Genomic DNA, 19,709 nt, shown 5'->3' with positions numbered 1-19,709 from the left:
CAATGTCTATTGATGAATGAATGGATAAACAAAATATATAGCATACAATGGAATAATATTCAGCCTTAAAAAGGAAACAAATCCTGTCCCATGCTACAATATGGATGAACACTTGAGGACATTATGCTAAGTGAAATAAGCCAGTCACAAAAGGACAAATTCCATATGATTCCACTTATATGAGGTATCTAAAGTAGTCAAATTCATACAAACAGAAAATAGAATTGTGGTTACCAAGAGCTAGGAGGAGGGAGACAAGGGAGCTGTTATTTAATGGGTATAGAATTTCAGATTTGCAAGGTGAAAAAATTATGGAGATATGTTATACAACAATGTGAATATTCATAACAACTGAACTGTACACTTAAAAATAGTAAAATGGTAAATTTTATGTGATTTTTAATCACAACAAAAAATACTAAAACACCATAAAAAGGAGGGAGGGCGAGATAGATCAAACAAGAATGACTTAATATTGATAACAGTTGAAAGTGGGTAATGCTTTCATGGGGGTTCATTACCTTTGTATGTTTAAAATTTTCTGTAATGAAAAGTTGTTAAGCCTTAGGGGAGCTTGGGATTTGTGAACAGAGCTGAATTTGAATCCTAGCTCCACTTAAAAAAAATTGAGGTATAACTCATACCATAAAATTCAACATTTTAAAGTGTACAATTTAATGGTTTTTAGTATATTCATAGTGCTGTGCACCTATCACCACTAATTCCAGAAGATTTTTATAACCTCAAAGGGTAACCCAGTACCTACTAGTCTTATTCCCCATCCCCACAATCCCTGGCAACTACCAATTTATCTTTCCATCTGTTTGGATTTACCTATTCTGGGCATTTCATATGAAAGAAGTCATACAATATATGGCCTTTTGTGTCTGGCTTGTTTCAGGTTAGCATTCTGTTCTCAAAGTTCATTGATGTTGTAGCATAAATCAGTACTTCATTCCTTTTTATGGCCAAATAATATTTCCTTGTATGGATATACCACATCCATTTCAGCTGATAAACATTTGGGTTACTTCCACTTTCTGGCTGTTTTTGGCTATCATGAATAAGCCTGCTGTGAACTTTCATGTACAAGTTTTTGTGTGAACATAGCTTTTCAGTTTTCTTTGGATACTTAGGAGTGGAATTGTTGGAACATATGATAACTATGTTTAACCATTTCAGGACCTCTGAGACCATTTTCCAAAGTGACTGCACCATTTTACGTTCCCACTAGCAATTTACAAGGATTCCAATTTCTCTGCATCCTTGCCAACACCCATCATTTTCCAATTTTTAGATTATGGTTATCCTAGTAGGTGCTAACTTGTATCTCATTGTATTTTTGTTGTTGTTGTTTTTGTTCGTTTGAGACGGAGTCTCGCTCTGTTACCAGGCTGGAGTGCAGTGGCGAGATCTTGGCTCACTGCAACCTCTGCCTCCCGGTTCAGGTGATTCTCCTGCCTTAGCCTTCCAAGTATTTGGGACTACAGGTGCGTACCACCACACCCAGCTAATTTTTTCATTTTTAGTAGAGACGGGGTTTCACCATGTTAGCCAGGATGGTCTTGAGCTCTTGACCTTGTGATTTGCCTACCTTGGCCTCCCAAAGTGCTGGGATTATTGGTGTGAGCCACTGTGCCCGGCTTCACTGTGGTTTTGATTGACATTTCTGTAATGACTAATAATACTGAGCAGCTTGTCATGTGCTTATTGGGTAGCTTCACTTTTTAGCTGTGTGACTTTGGTCAAGTTCTCTACCTCTCAGCCTCGTTGATCACTTGTCTGTAAAATGAAGATAATAATGTCTCCTGAGCTTATTGCAAAGTTAGTGAATGTGAGGCAGGTTTGGAACAGTGCCTGATACATAGTAGATACTTAATTGATACCTAATACTACTTTGCTACTCGAGCTGTGGATAGCTTGCAATCTAGTGATTTCACTACATCTGCTGTAGAAGTTAAAAGCTGAGATGATAGTGCCCTCTCATTTGCAAAAGCTGTTTTTCTTTTTTCTCTTTCCTTTTTTTTTTTTTTTTTTTTTAAGACAGGGGTTCTCCGTGTTGGTCAGGCTGGTCTTGAACTCCTGACCTCAGGTGATCCACCCACCTCAGCCTCCCAAAGTGCTGGGATTACAGGCGTGAACCACCATGCCCGGCCTGTTTTTCTTTTTAACACTCTCACTAGGCCTTTCTTTACTATTCTTTACCAGTCAAGTCCTTTCTCTGTCCTTTGTAGTTGGAAGGACATGGTTAGGATCACAGAGATGCAACCTGTGATAAGATAGAACCTGTGACCTTAAAACTTGAAGATGATGGTATTGTCAAATTAGTTCTGTGATCATGTCATCCATCTCTGTGCTATAGGAGTGAATTTGTCCAAGAGGTGTTAGGCCTATGGACAGTATTCAGAACATTGGGAAAGAGAGGCAATAAGGCATTCTAGGCAGGGAAACCAAGTGAACCAAACCAAAGACAGGGAAGCAGGAGTCATCTTGGAAATGGGTAGTTAGGAAATTAGCCTGTTAGGAGAGGGGTATTTTGGAACAGTCTCTGAGAGATTTGTGAGATTCTTATTCTACTGTTTTCAATTACCTACTCCAGAATATTTAGTGAAAGAAGTCCTATACCTGGAATCATGAGACTTTTGTTCTAATCTTGTTTTGGCTGCAGTTAGCTAGGTCAAGTCATTTATCCTCTCTAGACCTCAGTAGCCTATGTGATAAAATGAATGATTGGATTAGTTCAGTGATTCTTAATTGAGGATGTGCATGAGAAACTACAGGAAGCTGTTTTGAAATAGAGGTGTTTGGATCACACTCAAGAAATTCTTCCAGGCAGGGTGCAGTGGCTCACGTCTATAATCCCAGCACTTTGGGAGGCTGAAGGTGGCAGATCACCTGAGGACAGGAGTTTGAGACCAGCATGGCCGACATGGTGAAACCCTGTCTCTACTAAAAATACAAAAATTAGCCAGGTGTGGTGGTGTGTGCCTGTAGTCCCAGCTACTCAGGAAGCTGAGGCAGGAGAATCTCTTGAACCCAGAAGGTGGAGGTTGAAGTGAGCACTCCAGCCTGGGTGACAGAGTGAGACTGATTAAAAAAACAAACAAACAAACAAAAAAGAAATTATTCCAGCAGATCTGAGGTGAAGCTCAGGTTTGTATATTTTGAAAAAGATCTCCAGGTGGTTGTGATATACATTCCTAGTGTTTTAAGAGCTACCAAATTGATTAAAAATCACTAGTCCATGGCTTTCTGGAGTTGAAATCACTTGAATGGTGGCATAATTAGCTTCAGACCAGCTAAAGATTAAGTGTTGTAGTGGAGAAGGTCTTTGGTGACACCAAGAGACTTCGGTGTCAGTGTGACCCAGGTTGCTGTTTCCTAGCTCTGTAGCTCCGAGTATGGCATATTACTTTTCTGAGCCTCAGTTTCTTCATCTGTAAAATGGGGCTTCTAATACGTGCATGGTGAGGTTGTGATGATGAGGGAGAAAATATCACACTTAGCAACTGTGCCTGGTACAAGGTAAATAGATGCTCAGCCAATGACTTGTATGAGTGGTATGCTGGGAGAAACTATTACCAGGGGACAGCATAAAACTTTACTCCTACCCTGACCCATCTGGAGTTACTCATATCTCTAGGCATAAATATGTTAAAATACTTTCTGGCTCCTTTGCTTGGATATCAAACAAATACCAGCCTTGCTTCACTATCTGCTTACTGGTGTCTCTCCCCTTGTGTGTGAGTGACATGACTAGCAACTGTGGCTAGACTTTTTTTCCATAGTCTAGCAAAAGTTTAATGCATTTAAACTCCTGTTAGACTCCAGAAAACTACCATTCCAACTTAAATGAAAAATAGTTGAGTTGAAAAAAATTACCAAGATCTACAGGCTCTAGAGCCAAAATCTGGGCTTTGCTACTTCTAGCCATATGAGCTTGGAGCTAATAATGTGTAAAATGGGGATAATAATAGTAGGTATGCCCTCAGAGGTTGTTGTGTTAAATGAGTTAATGCACATAGTACATATTCAGTATCTGTTAGCCATTATTATTACTACCATGTACCAGGTCTTACATGGGAGCCAGGAATACAGAGGTGAATTCTCTCTATGGTCAAGGAACTTAATCTGGTGGAGCCAGTATACAGATAATTTCAGTATACTTCAAGTACAGCAATAGAGGCATGTACAGGAAGAGTACTTAACAGTTTACCTCTGTTACATAAAAAATAGTGCTCTCCAGGAAGAAGTCCAGTACAACAGAAAGTGTGCATTCTGGAGTCACATCAGCCTGGATTTGAATCCTGTCTACCACTCAACTCGTTATGCAACTTTGGGGGCAGCCAATCTCTTGCAGCCTTAGTTTCCCCATTTCTAAAATGGGATAAAGTTTCTGACTTCTCTCTGTTGGAAGTACAACTATTTAGGTGCCCTGCAGTGTACAGTACTACTAAGGAAAAAAGCAAGGACTCTAAAAAGACTTAGATTTCTATGTCTATTTCTACATCAACGTTTTTCATCCATATGTACCTTACCATGGTTTTTCTAATGATGGGATAATATATATAAAATACGGACAGCACATAGGTACTGAGCAATAAATAATAGCTTTATTATCTTTCTAACAGAAGTCTAATGTTATTTTTTGAACTAAAAACTTAAGTAATATATACCTTGTTAATTTCAGTATTCTAATTTTGAAGAGCGTCAGGGCAAGTTTTATGAAAGGAGTTAAAAAAAAAACAGTGGGCATTTGAATGAACACATGTATAATGCTGTCTGTGTTTACAGTAATCAAGTTGTGGACTGGGAGAGTGGTTTGGTTTTGTTTTTTAAGAGTAGTCTGTTCTGGTTGGGTGCAGTGGCTTGTGCCTGTAATCCTAGCACTTTCAGAGGCTGAGATGGGAGGATTACTTGAACTCTCAGGAGTTTGAGAACAGCTTGGGCAACAAAGTGAGATCTCATGTCTGTATTTTTTTTTTTAAGTAAAAAATTTTAAAAGAATGTTCTTTTCTGTCACACGTAATCTCAAATTTCACCAAACTATAAAATTTAGTTGCTAAACCTCCTGACTTCTAACAGTGCAAATCAGCTTCTGTGGCATGACACGTTCTCTTCTTCGCTCCTAGGTCTTTCAGAGCCTTGAAGATCACCATTTGGAAGTGGTGGCATTTTTCAGGGAAAATGGCTTTCATGGCCTTCTTGCCCATGACTCCGAGTATGCTCTCTACAATATTCCCTCTTACTACAGTTCCCATGCTCTGAAATTGAGCTGGAATGGGAAGAACCTCACTACCAACCAGTTCCTGATGCAAGAAGTGGCCAAGCAGCTGGGCCTGAAGAGGGTGAATTTTCCCATATTTGCTGCACTGCTAGGTAGGTCGTCCACAGAAGAGAATGCAGTGATTGGTAATTTCCTCTTCCTGGGGTAAGAGATGAGGACTAAAGTGATTTAGCCTGTCATCATTAAATTTGTCGTCTTAAAGTCCTCAATGCTAAACCCTGTGCTAGGGAGAACTCAGCATGGTTTTGGGTTTGTTGGTAGACCACACTAAAACTCAGCATGTTTGGTTTGTGGGTTGCTACAGGTTATTCCAGAACATTATTTAGATTCCTATAAACCTTATTTTGCTACATTTTATAACTCTTTTATGCTGAGTATTCTCAACCCAAATGTTTTATTAACCCCAGACAACTTTGGTTCCCCACACAGAGCATCAGTATTTCTTCCCCAGTGTCTAAATTGAGATCAGAAAGACAAATTGTTGATTATGTTTCTCTCTTTGTTTCTTTTGTGCTAATATTTTATGAAAATTTCCAAATATACAGCAAAATCGAAAAAGAGTTTTGTAGTAAGAACCCTATATCCACCACTTATATTCTGCCGTTAACATTTTACTATAATTGCCGTATCACGTATCTGTCCATTCCTCTACCCATCCATCAGTCTATCTTTTATTTATTTATCTATTTAGTTTTTTTGAGATGGAGTCTCGCTCTGTCACCCAGCCTGGAGTGTAGTGGTGCGATCTCGGCTCACTGCAATCTCTGCCTCCCTGGTTCAAGTGATTCTCTGGCCCAGCCTCCCGAGTAGCTAGGACCACAAGCACTCGACACCACGCCCAGCTAATTTTTATGTTTTTGGTAGAGACAGGGTTTCACCATATTGGCCAGGCTGGTCTTGAACTCCTGACCTTGTGATCTGCCCACCTCAGCTTCCCAAAGTGCTGGGATTACAGGTGTGAGCCACTGCACCCAGTCTATTTTATTTTATTTTATTTTATTTTTGAGACAAAGTCTTGCTCTGTTGCCCAGGCTAGAGTACAGTGGCATGATCTCAGCTCACTGCAACTTTCACCTCCTGGGTTCAAGCGATTCTCCTGTCTCAGCCTCCCAAGTAGCTGGGATTACAGGCACCCACCACCATGCCCAGCTTATTTTTACATTTTTAGTAGAGACGGGGTTTCACCATGTTGGTCAGGCTGGTCTTGAATTCCTGACCTCAAGCAGTCCACCCACCTCGGCCTCCCAAAGTGCGGAGAATACAGGCATGAGCCAATGTGTCCAGCCCAATCTATCTCTTAAAGATGTATTTCAGAGTAAATTGCAGAGAGTTGATTATGTTTTGAATTTGTTTTTCAAGTACTTAGCACATGAAGGTTAGTATCCTGTCTCAGATGTGACCTTTGCGCTATAATCTCAAAGGACATGAGTTTGGATAATACAATGTAGTCAGCACAAGTTTTGGAATTAGGCCATCGGCAAATCACTTGACATCTCCCTGGTTTCAGTTTCCTCATCTGTGAAATGCAGATAATAATACTTCATGGTGTTATTCATAAAGTGAAATGAAATAAGCTTTACAAAATGCCCAGCACTTACTAGGCAGTTAGTAATTGGTGGCTGCTGTTACAGAAGGCAACATGACTTAGGGGATAAGTCATAGCATGGGCTTTGGAGTTAGATTCCTAGCTTTTTATCTTGGTGTGTGTACCTATTTGCCACACCACATTGGGCTAAGTCACCAAACTTGGCCGAATCTCAGTTTCCTTATCTGTAAAATGGAAATGATGTTACCATACATAGTCATTATAAAGATGATACATATAGTACACATGAAACGTATTAGGTAACCAACACAGAGCTACTGTATCACATTAAGAATATAGACCTATGTGAATTATTTGATCATTTGCTCTCCCAGGACCCCTTCCAAGGCCTGGAGGTTCTAAGAAAACATTTGTGCAGTCAATAAATGACAAATGTTCTTTATAGGTAACCACATCCTCCCAGATGAGGACCTAGCTGCTTTTCACTGGAGCCTTTTGGGACCAGAGCATCCTCTTGCATCACTTAAGGTAATGTTCCCTATTTCTTGCCTATACAGATTAGGGGATATGAGGTTTTGATTGGAGTTTTGATGGAATAATTATCTTACATTAGATTTAAAATATTTCACATACACACAGAAGAAAAAAAATTGGTTATGGCCAGGTGCGGTGGCTCACGCCTGTAATCCCAGCACTTTGCGAGGCGGGAGGTGGGTGGATCACATATGGTCAAGAGTTCAGGAACAGTCTGGCCAACATGGTAAAACCCTATTTCTACTAAAAATAACAAAAATTAGCTGAACATGGTGGCAGGCACATGGAGTCCCAGCTAATCAGGAGGCTGCGGCAGGAGAATTGCTTGATCCCAGGTGGCAGAGGTTGCAGTGAGCCAAGATCATGCCACTGTACCCCAGCCTGGGCTACAAAGTGAGACTCCATCTAAAAAATAAAAAAAATTAAAAAAAAAGACAAAAAAATTGGTTATGATCAATACCGTTAATATCTCAAGAATTCATATAAATCTAGAAAGAAATATACTAATATCCCAATAATGAAGTAATGAACAAAGGACAGAAGCAGATAATTTGCAATAGAGAAAATACAATGACTAGATGTTCAGCCTCACTAATGATCAGACATGTAAATTAAATGCAGTTTTTTTCTTTTTTCTTTTTTTTAATGGTGCCGTGATTCAGTTTTATTTTTTTTTATTTTTTATTTTTGAGATAGATTCTCACTCTTTCACCCAGGTTGGAATGCAGTGGCATGATCTCAGCTCACTGCAACCTCCACCTCCTGGGTTCAAGTGTTTCTCATACCTCAGCCACGCAAGTAACTGGGATTACAGGCATATGCCATCACATCTGGCTAATTATTTTGTTGTTGTTTTTGAGACAGAGTCTTACTCTGTCACTCAGGCTGGAGTGTAGTGTTGCAATCTCAGCTTACCGCAACCTCTGCCTCCCAGGTTTAGGCGATTCTGCTGCCTCAGCCTCCTGATTAGCCGGGATTACAGGCGTGCACTACCACACCCAGCTAATTTTTGTATTTTTAGTAGAGACAGGGTTTCATTGTGTTGGCCAGGTTGATCTTGAACTTGTGACCTCAAGTGATCTGCCCACCTCGGCCTCCCAAAGTGCTGGGATTACAGATATGAGTCACTGCACCCGGCCAGTATGATTTTTTTTAATTTAATGGTTTAACAAATATTGAAAAATGAGTTTGCTTACTGTTATCAAAACTGTTGTGGCCGGGCGCGGTGGCTCATGCCTGTAATCCCAGCACTTTGGTAGGCTGAGGCTGGTGGATCACCTGAGGTCAGGAAGTTGAGACCAGCCTGGCCAACATGGTGAAACTTCAAAAATACAAAACTTAGCCAAGTGTGATGGCACGTGCCTGTAGTCTCAGCTACTCAAGAGGCTGAGGTGGGAGAATTGCTTGAACCCGGGAGGTGGAGGTTGCAGTGAGCCGAGATTGCACTACTACACTCCAGCCCGGGTGACACAGTGAGACTCCGACTCAAGGAAAAAAAAGACTGTTGCGAGACTGTTGTGATACCCACATACACTTTTGGTGGTAGTGTAAATTGGTGACTATATTCTATTTCCCTCATTCTTTCGTGATCCTAAATGAATGTTTCATACCTTCTCTGTCTTCAGGCCTGTAATACGTTCTCCTCATTTGCTCACTCTCAGTTCATGACCCCACTTCCTATTTTACTGACAAAATGGAAGCAATGGGAAGAAAACTTGGAAGTTCTTACCTGCTCTTCACCTCACCTAAATGAAGGTGTTACCCCTCTGTGCCCACATATTCTGTCTGCCTCCTATTAATTGTGCATGACCTGTCCATATCTCTAAGCCCAATCCCTTTCCTTATACTAGATCCCATCTCTTTTTATTTATTAAAAAAATTTTTTTGACTGGATGTGGTGGCTCATGCCTGTAATCCCAACACTTTGGGAGGCTGAGGTGGATGGATCACCTGAGGTCAGGAGTTTTGAGACCAGCCTAGCTGACATGGTGAAACCCTGTCTCTACCAAAAATATGAAAATTAGCTGGGCATTGTGCCAGCTGCCTGTAATCCCAGCTACTCGGGAGGCTGAAGCATGAGAATTACTTGAACCCAGGAGGTGGAGGTTGCAGTGAGCCGAGATCACGCCACTGCACTCTGGTGACAAGAGCAAACCTGTGTCTCAAAAAAAAAAATTTTTTTTTTTTTAAAGACAGGGTCTTGCTATGCTCCCCAGGCTGGAGTGCAGTGGTGCAATCATAGCTCAAGTGATCAATCCTCCTGCCTAAACCTCCTGAGTACCTGGGACTGTCAGGCACAGCTCCCATCTCCTTTGGCCAACTTAAGAGCATCAGTTCAGCAATTCTCCCCCTTTTCCTTCTATATCCTCGATTTACCTCTTTTTTTTTTTATCTTTCCCAGTTGGATAAGCGTGCATTTATGAAGTTTACAAAGAAAACTTTAAAAAAAAATCCCTCTTGACCTTACTCTCCACACCCAAGCTACTGCTCTATTTCTTATAGAAAAGAAGAACTAGAAATAATTCTTTTTTTCTTCTGTGGAATAGCCCAGAGTTCCATTCTGGTTCCCTTCTCTTTTCTTTTCTGCTTTGGTTGTTTTTGAGTAAGGGTCTCATTATGTTGCCCAGGCTGGAGTGCAGTGGGGCGATCATACAGCCTCGAACTTCTGGACTCAGTTGGTCCTCCTGCATCAGCTTCTTGAGTAGCTGGACTACAGGCACATGCCATCAAGACCAGCTAATTTTTTCTGTATTTTTTGTAGAGATGGAATCTTACCATGTTGCCCAGAGTGGTCTTAATCTCCTGGGCTCAAGCGATCCTCCCACCTCAGCCTCCGAAAGCGTTGGGATTATAGTCATGAGCTACCCTGCCCAGCCTCTTCTCTTTTCTGTCTCTACATATGATTGATTTCATATAGTCTTATGACTTTAAATATCATCTGTCCATTGATGACTCCTAAGTTTTATGTCTTCAGCTCCGACCTCTCCCTTGAACTCCAGATTCTAATCTCTGCCTACTCAATATCTTCATTTACATATCCAATAGGCATCTCAAAGTTATATGTTCAGTTGGAAATTCCTGATCATCTCTCTAAACCTGTCCCACCCACAGCCTTCCTCATTTTTGTTGAAGGCAACTTCGTCCTTCCATTCTCTTTCCCTCTCTCTCTCTCTCTCTCTCTCTCTCTCTTTCTTTCTTTCTTTCTCCCTCTCTTTCTCTCTTTCTTCCTTTCTTTTTGTTTTGTTTCTTTTTTTGATAGAGTCTCGCTCTGTTGCCCAGGTTGGAATGCAGTGGCACAATCTCAGCTCACTCCAACCTCCACCTCCCAGATTCAAGCAATTCTCCTGCCTCAGCCTCCCGAGTAGCTGGGACTACAGGCGTGTCCCACCACATCCAACTAATTTTTGTATTTTTAGTAGAGACAGGGTTTCACCATGTTGGCCAGGCTGGTCTAAACTCCTGAGCTCAAGGGATCCACCTGCCTTGGCCTCCCAAAGTGCTGGAATTACAGGTATGAGCCACTGCACTCGGTCCATCCTTCCATTTTCTCAGGCTAAAATCCTTGGGGGTCATCCTGACGTCCCCTCTCTCTACCATATCCCACACCTTATTTGTCAGCAGATACTATCAGCTCTCCCTTCAGAATATACCCACTTCTTACCATTTGCACTGCTACTACCCTGGCCAAGACAACATTGTTTCTTGCCTGGATTATTATAATAGCTTACTAATTGTTGGTCTTCTACTTACACTCTTCCCTGTACCTCCATTTTATTCTCAATATAACAGCAGAGTGATTCTTGAAAAAAAAACTAACTGAGATCCTGTCACTTCTCTATTCAGGATCCTTGGCTGGACATGGTGGCTCACACCTGTAATCCGAGCACTTTGGGAGGCCGAGGTGGGCGGATCACTTTAGGTCAGGAGTTCGAGACCAGCCTAGCCAACATGGTGAAACCTTGTCTCTACTAAAAATTAAAAAAAAAAAATAGCCAGGTGTGGTGGTGCATGCCTGTAACCCCAGAGATTTGGGAGGCTGAGGCAGGAGAATTGCTTGAATCTGGGAGGCAGAGGTTGCAGTGAGCTGAGATCATGCCACTGCACTCCCTCCTGGGGGGCAGAGCTCTGTCTCAAAAAAAAAAAAAAATTCCTCCAATGGCTCTTCATGTCATTCTCCAATCCTTACCATGGCCTACAAAGCCCTATACTGTCTGGCCCCCTCTCATATCTCTGATCTCTTTCTTTCTTTTGCTCTTAGAACCTTTGCACTTACCATTCTCTCTACTTGGAATACTTTTTCTTCTCTCATAGCTATTTCTTCACTCCTGAAGGTTTTCTAAAATTTCATTCTCAAAATGAGGCTTTTCCTGATCACCCTATAAAAAATCATATGCACACACTTCTGCAGTAGGGATTGTCTAGAAAGAAATTATGTGCACACACATACTTGCATTCCCTAGCTGCTTCTCTACTCTTTTCTCCACAGTACTTATCTACATCTAGTACACTATACATTTTTTTTTTTTTTTGAGATGGAGTTTTGCTCTTGTTGCCCAGGCTGGAGTACAGTGGTACAATCTCAGCTCACTGAAACCTCTACCTCCCAGGTTCAAGCAATTCTCCTTCCTCAGCCTCCCGAGTCGCTGAGATTACAGGTGCCTGCCACCATGCCTAGTTAATTTTCGTATTTTTAGTAGAGACGGGGTTTCACCATGTTAACCAAGCCAGTCTCAAACTCCTGACCTCAGGTGATCCACCAGCCTCAGCCTCCCAAAGTGTTGGGATTACAGGCGTGAGCCACCGCACCCAGCTTAAACTATACCTTTTACTTATTTAGTTTGTTTAACTCTCCTCACCCTCTCCCAAAACCATCTATGCTAGAATTTAAGCACCCATGAGGGCAAAGATTTTTGTTTGTATTGTTCACTGCTGTGTCCCTGGTGCCTACGACAGTGCCTGGCACATAGTAGGCAGTAAATGTTTAAGGAATGAATAATAAAGCCTTTTGGCAAAACAATTTATAAAAATTCAAAGCCTGGCTGGGCATGGTGGCTCACGCCTGTAATCCCAACATTTTGGGAGGCCGAGGCAGGTGGATCAGCTGAGGTCAGGAGTTTGAGACCAGCCTGAGCAACATGGAGAAACCCCATTGCTACTAAAAATACAAAATTAGCCAGGCATGGTGGCACATGCTGCAACCCCAGCTACTCGGGAGGCTGAGGCAGGAGAATCGCATGAACCTGGGAGGTGGAGGTTGCAGTAAGCCAAGATCATGCCATTGCACTCTAGCCTGGGAAACATGTGGTGAAACTCTTTCTAAAAAAAAAAAAAAAAAAAAAATCAAAGCCTTTAGGAAGTTTATACCCTCTGCCTCAGTAATTACAGTTTGAGAAAGCTTGTAATTAAATAATTGGCAAGACATCAATCATACCTATAGTTTATGATAGCATTAAAAATGTTTTCTGGCCGGGTGCGGTGGCTCACACCTGTAATCCCAGCACTCTGGGAGGCTGAGGTAGGCGGATCATCTGAGGTCGGGAGTTCAAGACCAGCCTGACCAACATGGTGAAACCCCGTCTTAAAAAAAAAATGGTTTCTTTAAAAAATTTTTAAAGGCCAGGCACAGTGGCTCATGCCTGTAATTCCAGCACTTTGGGAGGCTGAGGCAGGCAGATTGCTTGAGGTCAGTAGTTCAAGACCAGCTTGGCCAACATGGTAAAACCCTGTCTCTACCAAAAATACCAAAATTAGCCGGGCATGGTGGTGGGTGCCTGTCATTCCAGCTACTTGGGAGGCTGAGGCAGGAGAATCTCTTGAACCCAGGAGGCAGAGGTTGCATTGAGCCGAGATTGTATCACTACACTCCAGCCTGGATGACAGAGGGAGACTCTGTCTCCAAATATATATAAGTAAGCATCACAAAAACAGAAAAAATAATACATAGTAAATCACCATTGTAACATCTTCCAGATCCAGCAGTTAACCAATACTTTGCCACACATTCTAGGTTTTGTTGTTATTGCTAATGTTGTTTAAAGCAAATCCCTTTCACATTCAGTATACATCTCTTAAAATACTTGGGTGTTTTCTTACATAAGCATAATACCATTATGACTCCTGACAAAATTAATGCTGATTTCTTGGCATCCTCTTAATATCCAGTCCATTTTCAGATATTCCTGATTATCTTAAAATGACCTCTTGTGATTAGTTCAAATCAGAATCCAAACATGGTCATCTCATTATAATATTACATTTAATAGCAAAAAATCCAAAATGTCTCATGAAGGGAAGCCTGATGAATCATGACAGTGTCATAAACAGTAGTTATCTCTGTAGGAAGATGGATGATATGCTTTTATTGCTTTATACTTTTCCATGTTCTCCAAGTGTTCTGTACTGAGAATCAGGGGGTGAAACTATTTTTAAAGAAAATATTTTAATTGTCTCAGTGGATTTGCTGAAATTGAATTCCATATCTCCCCTCAACTTTACCCTTTTTCTTAGTGATCCATCTTCGATGTCAGCATCCCTTGCTTATTTTGCCTTTTCTAGGTACGAGCTCATCAGCTGGTTCTTCCTCCCTGTGACGTGGTGATCAAGGCTGTTTCTGAGTATGTCAGTTCCATCAAAGATCCCTCAAACCTGGATGTAGTCGGGAAGGATGTTTTCAAACAGTCTCAGGTAAGTTAGCATTCCCCTTCCTGAGTCCCCAATTTTCTTACTTTCTTTGGCAACACCAGCAGGTCCCTGATCTTTTCTGTGACACCTGTTTTCCTAGCTGCTTGCCTTCTCCATGCTTACAAACCAGAGCTCCAAAATTTCCTTTAAAAAACATTATACAGCCTGGCTTGAAAGTGTTCTCTACCTTTTTTTTCTTTTTTTTCTTTTTTTTTTTTTTAAGACGGAGTTTCGCTCTTGTTACCTAGGCTGGAGTGCAATGGCGACATCTCGGCTCACCGCAACCTCCGCCTCCTGGGTTCAGGCAATTCTCCTGCCTCAGCCTCCTGAGTAGCTGGGATTACAGGAACGCGCCACCACGCCCAGCTAATTTTTCGTATTTTTAGTAGAGACAGAGTTTCACCATGTTGACCAGGACGGTCTCGATCTCTTGACCTCCTGATCCACCCGCCTCGGCCTCCCAAAGTGCTGGGATTACAGGCTTGAGCCACCGCGTTCGGCCTTTACCTTTTTTTTCTACTGATGGCAAAGTAATATAAGCCCATTGTAGGCCAAGCACGTGCCTCACGCCTGTAATCTCAGCACTTTGGGAGACCAAGGTGGGTGGATCACTTGAGGTCAGGAGTTTGAGACCAGCCCGGCCAACATGGTGAAATCCCATCTGTAGTAGAAATACAAAAATTAGCTGCATGTGGTGGTGGGTGCCTGTAATCCCAGCTGCTTGGGAGACTGGGGCAGGAAAACCCGGGAGGTGGAAGTTGCAGTGAGCTGAGATTGTACCACTGCACTCCAACCTGGGTGACAGAGTGAAACTCTGTTTTAAAAAAATAAATCAATAAAGTAATATAAGCCCATTCTAGAAAATTTAGAAAACTGAAACAAATGACATAAAATCTCATTACTCAGAAACAACCTGCTACAGTTAGCACTCTTACATATATCCTTCTAGTCTTTTTTTGTTTCAGTGTATACATGGTGGCTCACACCAGCTCTTTGGGAGACCAAGGAAGGAAGATTACTTGAGCTTAGGAGTTTGAGACTAGCCTAGGCAACATAGCAAGACCTTGTCTCCCCCCTCAAAATTTTGGAAATAAACTTTTAAAAATGTACACGTGATCTCTGACTTAATAATGGTTCAATTTAACATTTTTCTGCTTTCCGTTAGTGCAAAAGCAATATGCCTTCAGTAGAAACTGTCCTTCGAGTACCCATATACCCATTCTGTTTTTCACTTTCATTATAGTATGCAGTACGTTACATGAGATGTTCAGTAGTTTATTATCAAATAGGCTTTGTGTTAGATGATTTTGCCCTACTGTATGCTAATGTAAGGTATTTTGAGAGCACATTTAAGGTGGGCTAGGCTAAGCTATGATTTTCAGTAGACTAGGTGTATTAAATTGATTTTTTACCTATATTTTCAACTTGTGATGGGTTTATTGGGACATAACCCCGTCATAAGTCAAGGAGCATCTGTGTATCTTAACATAAAGGAGTTCTTGCTCATTGGAAGATAATGGGCAAAGAAAAAAGACTACTTAAAGTGAATGAAGTAGTTAAAATTTCATTGTTAATAGTGGAAAAATAGCTAAACTGGGATTTTGTTCTACAAAACGAAACTAAAAATTATGAAAATAAGTTTTATTTTTTTGAGATGGAGTTTCACTCCTGTCGCTCAGGCTGGAGTGCAATGGTGCAATCTTGGCTTACTACAGCCTCTGCCTCCTGTGGCAGATGCTTGTAATCCCAGCTATTCGGGAGGCTAAGGCAGGAGAATCGCTTGAACCTGAGAGAGGGAGTTCACAAGTAGCCCAGATTGCACCATTGTACTCCAGCCTGGGTAACAAGAGCAAAACTTCATCTCAAAAAAAAAAAAAAAAAAAAAAAAAAAAAAAAAAAAAAAAAAGCCCAGAACATTTATTGCATGACCAACCATTGAAATTCTTAAAATGAACTGGATGCAATGACAGCTGCCCTTTTGGGTTTAGGTGTTATTCCTTCACAGAGTCCATGCCTGAGTTCACAGTATACAATTTTTAGGTACATTACATCAATTCTGGTGGTATTTTGTCTTTTAGCCTTAGCACTCCAGTTATAATTTGTTTTATCTTGGGAGGGTAACGACATAGCATGTACTTCTTAATGTGAGCCTTCCCAAATCATGACATTCCCTTTGTCACCTCACTTCTACTTTCTGTTTTTCTTATTTATTTACTTATTTTTTTGAGATGAGATCTCACTCTGTCACTGAGGCTGGAGTGCAGTGGCATTATCTTGGCTCACTGTAACCTTCAATTCGCAGGTTCAAGTGATTCTCATGCCTCAGCCTCCTGAGTAGCTGGGATTACAGGCGTGTGCCACCACACCCAACTGATTTTTTTTAACTTTTCGTAGACACAGGGTTTTACCATTGTTGGCAAGGCTAGTCTCAAACTCCTGACCTCAGGTGATCTGCCTACCTTGGCTTCCCAAAGTGCTAGGATAACAGGCGTGAGCCACCACACCTGGCCTGTTTTTCTTTTTTAATTACATAGTTTTACACTTCATGTTTTAGAACAAATCACCCATATTTTCTGCATAAAGTATGAGAGGTTTTGTTTGTTTTTCATATGGATGTCAAATTGTTTCAGCACAGTTTGCTGAAAAGACTATCTTTCCCTCATTGAATTGCCTTTGCACTTTTGTTAAAAATCAATTGACCATGTTAGTGTGGGTCTATTTCTGGACACTGTTCTGTTCAGTTGATGTAAGTGTCTATATCCTTTTACCGGTAATACACTATCTTGACTACCGTAGCTTTATAGTAAGTCTTAAAATTGGTTAGTGATTCCACCACATTTATTTATTTATTTAGAGACAGAGTGTCACTCTGTTGCCCAGGCTGGAGTGCAGTGGCACAAACATGGCTCACTGCAGCCTCAAACTCTGGGCTCAAGTGATCCTGCTGCTTCAGCCTCCCAAGTAGCTAGTACTACAGGGTGTATGTCACCGTGCCTGGCTAATTTTCAAATATTTTGTAGAGACAGGGCCCCACTATGTTACCCAGGCAAGAAATCCTGCTGTGATTTTTATTGGAATTGCATTCAATATATAGATGAATTTGGTGAGCCTTTGAACCTTGAATATTATTTGCCTATTTATTTAGGTCTTCTTTGATTTTTTTCATCAGCTAAAAGTTTTACAGTTTTTAGCATACAACTTCTGTACATATAAAAATATTTATATTGGCCGGGTGCAGTGGCTCACACCTGTAGTCTCAGCACTTTGGGATCCGGCGGATCACAAGGTTAGCACGAGACCAGCCTGGCCAAAATGGTGAAACCTCGTCTCTACTAAAAATATAAAAATTACCCAGGCGTGGTAGCAGGTACCTGTAATCCCAGCTACTCAGGAGGCTGAGGCAGGAGAGTCGCTTGAACCTGGGAGGCAGAGGTTGCAGTTAGCCTAGATCGCTCCACTACACTCCAGCCTCGGCGACAGAGTGAGACTCTGTCTCAAAAATACATAAATATATATATTTATACTTAAGTATTTTATATTTGAGACACCTATTAAAAAAGGATATATATATATATTTTTTTTTGAGACAGAGTTTCGCTCTTGTTACCCAGGCTGGAGTGCAATGGCGCGATCTCGGCTCACTGCAACCTCCGCCTCCTGGGTTCAAGCAATTCTGCCTCAGCCTCCTGAGTAGCTGGGATTACAGGCACGCGTCACCATGCCCAGCTAATTTTTTGTATTTTTAGTAGAGACGGGGTTTCACCATGTTGACCAGGATGGTCTCGATCTCTCGACCTCATGATCCACCTGCCTCGGCCTCCCAAAGTGCTGGGATTACAGGCTTGAGCCACCGCACCCGGCTGTTTAAATTTCTAATTGGTCATTGCTAATACAGAAATGCGGTTGATTTTTGTGTGTTGACCTTGTATTCTATGATTTTTCTAAACTCACTTGTTAGTTCTAGGAGTTGTTTGGTAGATTTCTTGGGATTTTCTGTGTAGGTGATTATATTGTCTATGAATAGTGACCATTTTATTTTATTTTCCTATCTGTATGCCTTTTTCTTCTTGACTTACTGCACTGTCTCTGATTTCCAAATGATGTGAATACAAATGCTAAGAATATGTATTCTTATCTTGTTCCTGATCTTTAGAGAAAGGATTCAGTCTTCATTAAGTAGGATATTAGCTGTAGTTTTTGTGCATGTTATCAGGTTGGGGAAGTTATCTTCTATTCCTAGTTTCCTGAATGTTTCATAATGAATGGATGGTGTATTTTGCCAATTACATTCTTCCACATATATTGATAGGATCACGTTGTATTTCTTCTTTAGTCCATTAATATTTTTGGTTGATTTTTGAATATTGAATCATCCTTATGTTCCTAGGATGTGATCGTAGTATATTAGTCCCTTTTTGTGTTGCTGGATTTGAATTGCTGGTATTTCATTGAGTATTTTTACATTTATTTTCGTGGGAGATACTGGTCTGTAATTTTTTTGTGCTGTCCTTGATCTGGTTTTATTTATCAAGGTAATGCCAGACTTAATTAAATGAGTTGGCAAGAGCTCTTTCCTCTTCTGTTTTTGGAAGAGATTTCAAAATTTCTTCCAAAAATAGAAGAGGAAAGAACTCTTGGTATTATTTCTTCTTTAATTGTTTTGTAGAATTTGCCAGTGATGTGTCTGGCATGGATTTCTTTGAATTTATCATGTTTAAAGCTTCTTGCATCTCTGATTGTCTTTCACTAAATTTGGGGAGTTTTTAGCTATTATTTCTTTTTATTTATTTATTTATTTGAGATGTAGCCTCACTCTGTCACCCAGGCTGGAGTGCAGTGACACAGTTGCAGCTCACTGTAACCTCTGCCTCTCGGGATCAAGGGATTCTCCTGCCTCAGCCTCCCAAGTAGCTGGGACTACAGGCACCTGCCAGCATACCTGGCTAATTTTTTTATTTTTGGTAGACACAGTTTCATCATGTTGGCCAGGCTGATCTTTTTTTTTTTTTTTTAATTGCATTTTAGGTTTTGGGGTACATGTGATGAACATGCAAGATTGTTGCATAGGTACACACTTGGCAGTGTGGTTTGCTGCCTTCCGTCCCCTCACCTGTATCTGTCATTTCTCCCCATGCTATCTCTTCCCACCTCCCCACCGCCCCGCCCCTCCCCCATTTCCCTCCAACGGACCCCAGTGTGTAGTGCTCCCCTCCCTGTGTCCATGTGTTCTCATTGTTCAACACCCACCTATGAGTGAGAATATACGGTGTTTGATCTTAAGTGATCTGCCTGCCTCAGCCTCCCAAAGTGCCGGGATGATAAGCATGAGCCACTGAGCCTGGCCAGCCTCTCTCTCTCTCTCTCTCTCTCTCCCTTCTTCCCTCCCTTCCTTCCTTTCTTTTCTTTCTTTTCTTTTTTTAAGATGGAGTTTCACTCTTATTGCCCAGGCCAGAGTGCAATGGTGTGATCTCAGCTCACTACAACCTCTGCCTCCCAGGTTCAAGGGATTCTCCTGCCTCAGCCTCCCGAGTAGCTGGGATTATAGGCAGCTGCCAATACACCTGGCTAATTTTTTGTATTCTTAGTAGAGAAGGGTATCACCATATTGACCAGCTGGTCTCGAACTCCTGACCTCAGGTGATCTACCTGCCTTGGCTTCCC

General features: G+C 41.3%; 1 protein-coding gene across 1 annotated transcript in view; it reads left to right on the top strand.

The window, feature by feature from the left end:
* Window positions 1-19,709, top strand: part of FAM120C (family with sequence similarity 120 member C) — a 111,999-nt gene that overhangs the window by 20,150 nt on the left and 72,140 nt on the right. Inside the window, exons 2-4 of the mRNA XM_039475350.2 lie at window positions 5,133-5,379; window positions 7,279-7,361; window positions 13,923-14,051. Of these exons, the coding sequence (XP_039331284.2) occupies window positions 5,133-5,379; window positions 7,279-7,361; window positions 13,923-14,051 (459 nt within the window). The remainder of the gene's footprint in view (window positions 1-5,132; window positions 5,380-7,278; window positions 7,362-13,922; window positions 14,052-19,709) is intronic.

The sequence above is a fragment of the Saimiri boliviensis genome, chromosome X, assembly GCF_048565385.1.
Source record: "Saimiri boliviensis isolate mSaiBol1 chromosome X, mSaiBol1.pri, whole genome shotgun sequence".
Taxonomy (NCBI): Eukaryota; Metazoa; Chordata; class Mammalia; order Primates; family Cebidae; genus Saimiri; species Saimiri boliviensis.
Note: the sequence above shows the minus strand (reverse complement) of the source record. Positions and strands in the feature narration are given on the sequence as shown.